The sequence below is a fragment of the Fukomys damarensis genome, unplaced genomic scaffold, assembly GCF_012274545.1.
Source record: "Fukomys damarensis isolate Sample0158 unplaced genomic scaffold, DMR_v1.0_HiC HiC_scaffold_20, whole genome shotgun sequence".
In the NCBI taxonomy this organism is placed as follows: domain Eukaryota; kingdom Metazoa; phylum Chordata; class Mammalia; order Rodentia; family Bathyergidae; genus Fukomys; species Fukomys damarensis.
Window position 1 is genome coordinate 18,099,591 of NW_022900932.1, and position 10,803 is coordinate 18,110,393.

Genomic DNA, 10,803 nt, shown 5'->3' on the forward strand with positions numbered 1-10,803 from the left:
TGATTCATTTAGAGTTCAATAAATTCTCAGATACAAACAGACTCTTCAGAAGTGAGGTTACCTTTGAAATGTTTTGATATGCAGAAATGTCTCATATTCAATGGGAGCACATATTTTCACAAAGGTTATACAGACATTTCCAAACCATGGAAACAACTGAACAACTACTTATCACTGTTATTCTTGGCTCTGTGCTGGTTTTATGTGTTCAGTGTCCATTTCACACTGCTGGCTAGTAAGTGCCTTTACTACATACTTCGTATGTCTTTCTGTCCTCCAAGTATTTACTGCTGAAGTGGACAGAGCAGTGGCTCCTTTAATGCCAGTTTCACTGTCAAAGATATTTGGCATTTCCAGTGAAAGCAAGCACAGCCTTATTAGTGAGATGGTTTGTTTACCCAATGTTCTGTCCTGGGGTTACAGATAAAAATGAGAAGTCACCTCAGCCTATCAGAAAGCAGACTTGAGAATTATCTTCTTCAACCTTTTTTAGGGTGACCCTGCTGTCCCACCCCAACCCTCTGCACATCCTCCTGAATTGCCCCAGAGAGTAGGGGTAGGGGACTGGCTTAGGAGTGTGACTAAGACCTCAGGACAAGCTCTCCTATCAAGAGGCTGGCCCTGGGGGACAAACTGGTAAGTGATCAATAGGTTCACAAGCTGTGGGGGCAGAATTCCCAGGGCATAAACTGGGCAAGGTGATGCACATCTGCAATCTCAGCACTCAGGAGGCTGAGGCCAGCCTGGTGCATGTTTGAAGCCAGCCTGGGCTACATAGTGAGTTCAAGGCCAGCCTGAACCACATAGTAAGACCCTGTCTCCAAAAATAAACAAACAAACAAACAAGAACAATTCTCAGGACTCCTTCTTCCCGGGAATGGGCCCACATTTCCTCCTCCAGGGCCATGGAATCCACTTTGACGAGTCCTCCCTCTGGGATCTCTCAGGCCCTCCCACGGCCTCACCTTTGCTCTCTAATCGCCCTGATCTCATCCCAGCCTCCATAGCTGTGTTTAAAGTCCACTTCTGGGGAACACACAGATTGAGTGTTCCCGATAATCTCGTTCCCTGTGCCGCCTGACATCCGGCCGGGTGGGCTGTGTCCCCAGACTTCTGGGACACTGGCAGGGGTCTGAGGACAGCACTCAGGACCTACCTGTCTGCAGGATGAAGCTGCCCACTGGCTTCTTGATCTTGTGGCTCAGCCTGCGGGGTGGCCTGGCTCAGAGCGACCCCAGCCCCGAAGCAGAGGAGTCCTTTTCTGACTGGGGCCTCCGGCACCTGCGGGGCAGCTTTGAATCAGTGAACAGCTACTTCGATTCTTTCCAGGAGCTGCTGGGAGGAAAGAATGGAATCTGTCAATACCGATGCCGATTCGGTGAGTGGGCGGCTTCTCTTCCTGCCATGGCTGTCACCGGGGCCTGCAGGGTCCCCATCTGCTCTGTACCTTCTCCCGCCACCTACACAGGCCAGGTTTCCGGGGGGGGAGCTAAAGAAAATGCAGGCTGCCCAGGGAAATAAACAGCTAATATAAGGATGATCAATAAGATAGCTGTGATATATTCACGCTTGACAAATTGCTGGTGGTTCCTGTGGAACTCACATTTCACTGGGCTTCCCGTATTTTACCCGAGAAACCTTAACTGGGCCATTTTTCTGCATTCATTGGGAGGTGGGTCCTGAGAAGCAGCAGGGTGGGGAGACAAAGGGTGTGAGGGGCTCTGAGGGCTCCCGGAGAGGAGAGGAAACAACGCTGAGCACTCAGATCTCTTCAACAACTTCCTCAGCAGCTCTGAGCTCACCGTGGGCAGGATTCTCCTTCCCCTCCTGCAGGACACACCTTCCCCTTGCCCCTCACGGGCACAAATGTGCCCGACTCTCCTGCCCCATCAGTGGTGGCTGCCCACTAGGGAGCCTGTCCCCAGGCTCACCCACCCCCTTCCTTGCCTGAGTTGTAAAGGGGGTGCAGGGAGCCAAGGCATGGGGCCGGCTGCCCAAGAGAAGCTCCAGGGCCAGGTTCCTCCCTCACCGGGCTTCAGGGGAATAGAATGCTGAGCCCCCGAGCTCCCCGCCCCACGGTTCCAGGTAATTTCACATGCAAATGTGTTCTGGTGGAGCTGGGCATTGAACCCAGGACTTGCAGGCTAGTCAAGTGCCCTACCACCGAACCGCAGCCCCAGCCTTTGGAATGCATGCAGTCTCATTGGTGTGATGGTTTGTTTATCCAACATCCTGTCCTGGGGTTAGAGATGAAAACGCGAAATCAACTCAGCCTAGCAGGAAAAGGGAAAGCCGACTTGAGAAATATTTTCTGCAATGCTTCCAAGAGTCTCAAAACAGCTACGCACTGCAGGTGCTGGAGTCACCCCTAGGTCTCCTTCATCTCTGAGCAAAGGAAACGGCTTTCTTACATGTGACTAGCAAATAATGGTTAACCATGGCTCCAGAATTAGGTTTTGCAGTGTAGAAGTTTTAAATTATATAAGAACAGGGCGAAACAAAAGACTGCTTCTCACAGCAAAAACTTCAAGGGGCAAAACCCTGGCCTGTGTGGGACCCACCCAGACCCCTGAACCGTGTGTTTATTCTTGGGTTGATCAAATAAACCAGGTTAGGCCCAACTGTTTGCCCTGTGAGCCAGGAAATGGTTAAGTTGTTTCAGGCTTTTGAAACAGCACAGGTGTTTTCCTTCCTAGAGACAACTCCGTTAGTTAACAGTGGGATTTTAAAAAAGCATATCAAGACCCAAACCCACTCCTTCCTTCCCTATTAAAATGGCAGCAAAAGATTTCGTGAAGTTTAGATCGTGGTGTCTGACTCTGGCTGAGTAGCCCCAAGTTGCCAGCCGTACCCGGTCACAGGGGGGCAAATGACCACAATCACTGCGGCGACAATCACTCAGGAAAACGGGTTAAACCGTGTTATCCTTGGAGTCCCAGAGAGCTGAGAACCAGGGGCTGCGCCCAAAGACGACAAAAATACCTTCTCAGCTTGACTGTAAGTCGAGCGGCCTCTTGAGCAGATAGCAGTTACCGTCCCTGCTCCTCGAAGGCCCATGACCTCCCCAAAGCGGTGGTTCTCAAACTCACAGCTCCCTACTCCCATGGCACGTTTAAAAGCTTGCTAGCCCCGCCCCCAGAGTTTCTCTGATTGGTAGAGCTGGCCAGCTGATTTGCATTTTAAGGATTGGTGTATCAGGTGGTCCAGGTGCCACCTTTTTCTGGGGCCACAGAGAAAAAAGCTGTTTCAGAAACTGTCTTTTGCCAGAAGTGAGTTTAGCAACAGTACAAGAAAGAAAAAATGTTACATTTGATATGTACTTACCATTCTTTAAAGCAGAGGTTTTCTTTCTTTTTCTTTTTCTTTTTTTTGGGGGTTTTTTGAGACAGGGTCTCACTATGTAGTTGAGACTGACCTGGAACTCACTATGTAGTTCAGGCTGGTCTCGAACTCACAGAGATCCTTCTGCCTCAGCCTCCCAAGGGCTGGGATTACAGGCGTACGCCACCACGCCAGCCTAAAGCAGAGGTTTTCTACCTTGGCTACGCATTAGAACCAAATGAGAAGGCTTTTAATAATGTTCTGGCACCGAATCAATGAAGTCAGAAGCCCTGTGGGCCAGACCCAAGCATCAGGGTTTTCAACCCTTCCCAGGTGATTGCGAAGCATATGTTGGAAGCAAAGAAAGCAATTCAGATATCATTCCAAGGACCTCGCCCCGGGTTAAATCATTTAGGCAGGTGTGGGCGTTTTGTTTACAGGCAGCCAAGATGGCACCAACGCTGCTTTTCAGGCTTCTTAGGTTTACAGCGATTCATTTTCACATCAATGGACAAAACCTGAACTTGCCTAAGTCACAGGCTGTGACAGTTGTGTGGGTCGCAGAGCACAGCGAGAGCTGGTATTAAGGGGTCCAGTTGGAGATTCCCGTGAGACTGTTTATAAACGATAGGACATCTTTCGCATCCAAGGGTTCTGATCCAGTTGGTTGTGGTCAGAGACTTGGAGCTGTGTTTTCTGCTTTTGAGGCAAATGGGGTGCGGGGGGTTGAACCCAGGGCCTCATGCATGCTGGGCACACACTCTACCGGGGAGCTACACAGAGCCCCGTGGAGCTGTGCTTCTAGCAGGGAGTCCTTGAAGCACATTTGAGGATCTAGAAATGGCAAACTCATAGGTTTGAATTAAAGGGTAGGGGGGTCCTAATGCGGGTGACCTTGGGCAAGTTGCTTACCCTTCAACCTCAGATGTTTCAGTAGCCAACAAATGTTATGAATGCCATGGGAAAGACAGCCTGGTGAACAGCTTAACTGCAGTGTGGTTCTTTGGGTTGTCTTTCAAGGTGAGGCAAAACAACCTCCCAATCTCAGGGGCTGGACAGCACTTTCTGTTTCTGAAACGATTGCAGAAGTGTTCCCTGTGGGTGAAGGACTCTGAAGGAGGGTGATAGAGCAGAGTTTTGTGTCTTGTAAATACTGGTCACACTGTCACACTTTAGTAAAACGACATTCAAGATGAATTTGTTTTGGGGGTTAGTTTCAAAGAAAAAGAAAGTACCTTTATTTTATTTATTTTTTAGAAAGTATCTCTAAATATCAATCTTTAAACCAGGCGTGGTGTATGCCTGTAATCTCACTCTAGGAAGCTGAGGCAGGAGGATCACAAGTTGGAGCCCATTTTTGGACAGTTTAGCAACTTAGCTAGACCCTGTCTCAAAATTAAAAATTTAAAAATTTGGGAATGTAGTTCCATGAAAAGGCTCTGTGTTCAGTACCAGGGGAAAAAAAATCAATCTTTTAAAAACTTTATTTGACAAACATTGATAGTGTATGTTTATGAGGTACCAAGTGATTTTTTTTTTTCTGGTACCATGGATTGAACTTGGGACCTTACGCTTGTGAGGCAGGCAGTGGAACAACTGAGCTAAATCCCTAGCCCCCAAGTGATGTTTTGATCTTTGTATACACTGTAGAAAGACTCAGTCAAGTTAATTAACATATCCATCACCTCATCAGCTTATTTTCTTATGGCAAGAATGTTACAAGTCTATTCCTTTACCAAATTTAAAATATACCATACATAATTGGCTGCAGTTACATCCAGCATAATAGATTACTAAAATTTATTCCTCCTGTCTACTGGAATTTTCTACCCTTTGATGGACATTTCCTTTTTCCCCATTCCTCTCCCTCCACCAGCCTCTGGTAACTACCTTTCTATTCTGTTTCTATGAGGTCAACATTTTTTAGGAGCCATGTATGAGTGAGAGCATAGGGTATTCATCTTGCTGGCTTATTCCACTGGTACGATGTTCTCCAATTCCGTCTGTGTTGTCAGGAAGGACAGAATTTCCTTTTTAAAGACTGAATAGTATTCCACTGTGTATGTACATTTCCTCTATCTGTTCACCTGTTGATGGACACCTAAGTTGCTTATACATCTTCACTATTGTGAATAAAGCTGCAGTAAACAGGAAATTGCAAAGCTCTCTCCAGCTTGCTAATTTCCATTCCTTTGGATATCTACCAGGGGACAGACTGCTGGGATCACACAGGAATTCTGTATTTTTAGTTTTCTGAGGAACCTCCATACTGTTGGCCAAAATGGCTATGCTAACTTCCTCGCCCTCCTGGGTGGACACAATGCTTGACACGAGACATAGGGGGCCCAAGTTTTTACTGCTCTTTTCAGTAATGAAACTGAGAGGGGGAAAGAAATTGAATGTATCAGGACTCGGGTTCCATGACCAGCTCTGCTCCTAGCCTCCCTCCTGGGTATCTTTCAACTATTTTATGGTGTATTGCTTTATTCAGAAGGTTTTAAGTTTTATGAGAATAAGTCTTTCAGTCTCTTTCTTTATGGTCTCTGAATTTTACCTCCTGATTAGCAAACCATCCTTACTTCAAGATTATCCCAATATTCCTCAATTTAAGCAGGCATAGTGAATACATAATACATGAGTGTGGCTGGGTCCCAGTAAAACTCCTTTATGGGTGCTAATGTTTGAATTTCATATAATTTTCACATGTCATAAAATACTATCCTTGTTTTGGCTTTTCTCCCAACCATTAAGAAATATAACAACTATTTTTAGTTGGCAGGCTACACAAAACGGGCTGTCACTAGCCCCAGAACATTGGCCAGCTTGCTGCTCCTCTAAAGAGCCTCACTAGAAAATAAAACCACTGTGCGGCCAGGGCACAGCAATGACGCTTCAAGCCTCAAACTGTAAACCCTGCTCACGCTGTGCTCTGAGGGTGTTATTTCTGCCCAGACTGAGCCGTCGCCTTTATTTTATAGAAATTATACTTCATGCTTCACCTCCAGGAAGAATTTCTGCAGTTAACTTAAAACATTACATACGATTGAAAAACAAAAACAAACAAACAGAAAACCAACCTCCATCACCTGCAGGACGGTTCGGAATCTCAAACTGTGCGCGAGGGAGTCAGGAAGCTTGGAGGAGCCTGCGGCAAAGGCTCTTTGCCGGCCAAGGGGTCAAACAGACGTCGCCAGATTTAGACCTTTGTTTCTTCAGGTAAAAGTTTTTCCTGGTGGCCATAAAGGCAATATATATAGGATATTTACGAAACAACAATCTGGAGAAAAAGGTAAAATCACAATGTCGCCAGCAGGAGACGAGCACATGCAGTCAGGTGGCACCTGTGATTGTGCTCACGTATGCAATGTGAGCACTCACGTTGCTTACCTCTACCTATTGCCCACCCCTTGTGTTACGTACGAGGGGTCTTTTCAGTCCAGAGCATTCTGTATGGTGGCTCCAGGGCCGAGCACGGGGGTTTTAGTGCTCAGAGTGGCAATGTGACCTTCACTAGCAGATTCCGGAAGCCGGCACCGAACGGCCCGATAAAGCGGTGCAGAGCCCAAGCAGCTGCTTCGTCTGCTTCAAAGGATCCCAAACGCTCTGCCTCATATTCCAAGCAGCAGGGTGCTCCCATGCACTTGGGGCTGAAGGCTCAGTAAAGACATCGACAGAAAGGCCTCTGCCCTAAGCGGACTCCACACACGGGTGCAGGATCTGGGGTCATACAGCGGGTAGGTGCAGGCTTCGAGTACTCGAAGCTCAACAACCCACGTAAACACTGGTTCTCAGCTATCTTGGGAAGCTTAGGTGTTTTTAACTTTTTCAGTAACTATCACACTGTTTCCCAGAGTGGTTGAATCATTTTACATTCCCACCAACAATACATAAGGGCTTCAATCTCTCCACATCCTCACTAATACTTATTTTCTGTCTTTTTAGTTCACAGCCATTCTAGTGGGTGTGAAATGTGTTCCACAGTAATCTGGGTTTGCATTCTCCCTATGATTAATCACATCAAGCATCTTTTCACAGGCCTATTGGCCATTTACATGTTTTCTTGAATTGGGCACATTGAAAAAGTTAAGCGGGGTCACTGGATGGCCCGGCAGCCCCCTCCTGCGGAGAAATGCATGCCCCTGTGTTTGTATGCATTTGTGTGGTAGTAAGTACTGTGTAATAGAGGAAAAGTAAAAACAGTCCAAATGCCCATCAACTAGCAGATGGACAGACAAAATTTGGTCTGTTTATACAGTGAAGTACTTTCTGGTTGTAAAAAGGGATGAAATACTGAGAAATGCTACCACACGCATGAACCCAAAAAACACCACACTAAGGGAAAGAAGCCAGCCCCTCCAGGATCCGTATTATATGATTTAATTTATGTGAGACGGCCAGAACATTTATAGAGACAGTACGTTTAGTGATTGCTTAGGGTTAGAGGAGGGAGTGACAAAAAGTGATTGCTAACGGGTGTGGAGTTTCTTTTTGAGAGCATAAGAAATGTTCTTATGCACATTGAATAGGTGAGTGTACGATATGTGAGTTATATGTCAACAAAGCTGACATAGAAAATAATGGAATGGAAAGATTCGTATCACAATGGCCATTGCAATAGCTATGTATCATCAAGGGACAAGCTACCCCACAACCTAGTGGCTTAATACAGCAAATTTCATATCACAGCTTCTGAGGGTCAGGAATCCTCCGTGGCTTTGCTGGGCAGCTCTGCCTCAAAGCTTCTGCTAAAGTCACCGTCATGTCACTCTGCAGCTGGTGCTGCCATCACTGGAGGCCAAAAGGGCTACAATATCTCCTCGGCAGGAGGCTTTAGTTCTTAGTTCTTTGCGGCACAGTCCTTCCCATGGGGCTGTCCATGAGAGAGGGGAGGGGAGAAAGAGGGATAAGACAGTATCACAGTCTGGGATCCAGATACCTCTACTTCTGCCATATTTGTTGTTGTTGTTGTTTGTTTGTTTTGTTTTTGGAGACAGGGTCTTGCTTTGTAGTTCAGGCTGGCCCTGAACTTACATATTGCCCAGGCTGGCCTCGAACTTGTGGTGATCCTCCTGCCTCAGCCGCCCGAGTGCTGGGATTGCAGGTGTGCGCCACCACACCTGGCCTTCTGCCATATTTTCTTCGTCATGCAGACCGGTCCTGGGACAATAAGTGGCAGTCTTGGTAATAAAAAGAAATGAAGCCCTGGGGCCAGGGATTTAGCTCAGTTGTTCTACTGCCCGCTTCACAAGCACAAGGTCCTGAGTTTGATTCACAGTACCAAAAAAAGAAAAAAAGAAAGCACTGACACATGCATATGTCCATACCAGGACATGGAAATCCCTGGGACAACCTCCAGCCAAAATCTTACACCTCACATACCACAGCAACCAATATCCAACGCTCATTTCCCCCTTGGACCGATTCTCCCTTTTCTACAGTTATAAGCACCCCCTCTCATTTTCAGCTGGGCTCCTCGTCACCTACTTTGAATAAAGGCTTCATTTTCTAGCCCACCTTTGCAACTAGGTGTCGACGTTTGGTTAAGGCCTGGCCAAAGGGTAGTAAAAGGAGGTGATGTGTGTAACATTTTGTTGTGTTTATTAAAGGAAAGGACTGGATCTTTCTAAATGCTTCTATTCCACTGCTGGTAACATGGATGTGTTGGCCGAAATTCTATCATGGACCATGAAAGCCAAGGGCTATAGCCAGGGCTGGCAGAGCAGAAATCTAGACACAGCTTGTGTTCCGGAAAAGTGCAGATTTCCTGCACTTGCCTATAACCCTTTTTCTAGATGAGAGATTCTATCTTGTTTAAGGATCTGAATAAGATAGCTATACAAGAGATAGAAAAAATATGTGGGGAAAATTACAACTCTCCTTTGACAGTCTACAAAGAACTAAGTAAGCAGAGAGCAGTACTATGCCCAAGATTGGAAATACTGCGTATCCTAAACAGATAGTAGTCTCAAAATTATAAATACAGTGGGTTGTTATTCAAAATCCTGACAATATCAATAAAATTCATAGTCAAGACTAAATGTCCAAGAATAATACAGAAAAATTTTGAGGAACACTGAGGAGGAAGGACTTTAAAGCATAGACTCAGGATCTAAAAACACTTTTATGGTGCTATGAAAACTTCCATTTTTCAAGGGCATTACCAGGTGTTTCTGTTCTGTGCATGGTATGTGGCTTTACAGTGGCCAGAGACACTGAAGAACGTGGTTTAGTTTGGTTTTGCCATAGCCTTTATCCTCAAGGTCATATGCTAGCGAGCCATTAGAACTGCTACTAAGTAAGTGCTCATAAAATTCTTTGAGATGAGAGGAAAATGCCAAATGTATTTGAGGTGAGGAATAGTGACTTTTAAAAGAAGAATAGAGTATGTTTTTGGAAAATTTTTATTTGATGAATGTTCCCAAATACTTGATTTCTAAATATTTCTTCTGCTAGGAAAAGCACCAATGCCCAGACCTGGCTACAAACCTCAGGAACCCAATGGCTGCAGCTCCTATTTCCTGGGTCTCAAGGTACCAGAAAGAGTATGTATCACCAGCTTCTCATTCTTGGTCGATCACCATTGGCATTAACTCTGGAATAGTCTACGAGTTATCACTGATACAAGTGATCATTTGTGGAATCTAATTGAGCAGTGTAATTAGGTAGTTTAAATTGCATCTGTGAGAAGGAAGGCATTTTTCAAAGACGATACCTGATTTCCTTTCTTGGAGGCAGCTGTCCCTCAGATAAATGGATCAGAACTTGGAAATCACAACTTCAAACCCCAGACATAGAGTATCAAAACATAACTTAAAATCAATTTGACAAGTTAACGTATTATTATTATTATTATTATCATTATTTGGTACTGGGGATCGAACTCAGGACCTTGTACTTGCCAGGCAGGCAGCAGAACCACTGAGCTAAATCTCCGGCCCTCAAGTTGACTTATTAAATCAAATGAATGATGGGATGGAGTCAGCTGGTACCGGGCCGTAAGAGCTGCTTATTGTACTGGTTTGATTTTTGCCTGAAGCTGACTTTACAATGATGGCCACACCAGGTATGTTGGAGTAGGGACACCCAAGACGTTTTCACACATTTGCTAGCACACCACTGACCCTTTCCAAACAACCAGCCTCTTCTAGAACAAGCTACAAATTAATTTCCTTTCAGACTTCTTGGAAGCCCTTTGCCTTTCTTTACTTTAGAAAAGAGGTGTCATGTAACATGTACCTGGGGAGAGGGGTCGATATGTAAAATATTATTTCAAATTGTGTCTTAATAATGCTGAACTTCATTTTTCTGATGATACAAAGATTTTACTTTGCAATAATTTTCTAAGTAGCATAATGTGTATTTCCCTAACAAAATGTTGCTCTCCTCGATAGCATTTTCATGCAAATTATAAAAAGATCCCTTTTTCTCAAGACAGTTTTTTTCCATGTCAGAAATGCATTTTTTTTTTTTTTTTTTTTTTTT

The 10,803-nt window shown here is 45.2% G+C and overlaps 1 protein-coding gene across 5 annotated transcripts in view; it reads left to right on the forward strand.

Moving 5' to 3' along the window:
- Positions 1-1,021: 1,021 nt before the first annotated feature.
- Pla2g12b (phospholipase A2 group XIIB) overlaps positions 1,022-10,803 on the forward strand; it is a 17,344-nt gene continuing 7,562 nt past the window's right edge. For all 5 annotated transcript variants that reach the window (XR_776865.1, XR_776867.2, XR_002024805.2 and 2 more), the window contains exons 1-2: positions 1,022-1,378; positions 9,775-9,863. Coding sequence is in view for 2 of the 5 variants with exons in the window: in XM_010606644.1 (XP_010604946.1) it covers positions 1,168-1,378; positions 9,775-9,863 (300 nt within the window). In the remaining 3 variants the exon portion in view is untranslated. The remainder of the gene's footprint in view (positions 1,379-9,774; positions 9,864-10,803) is intronic.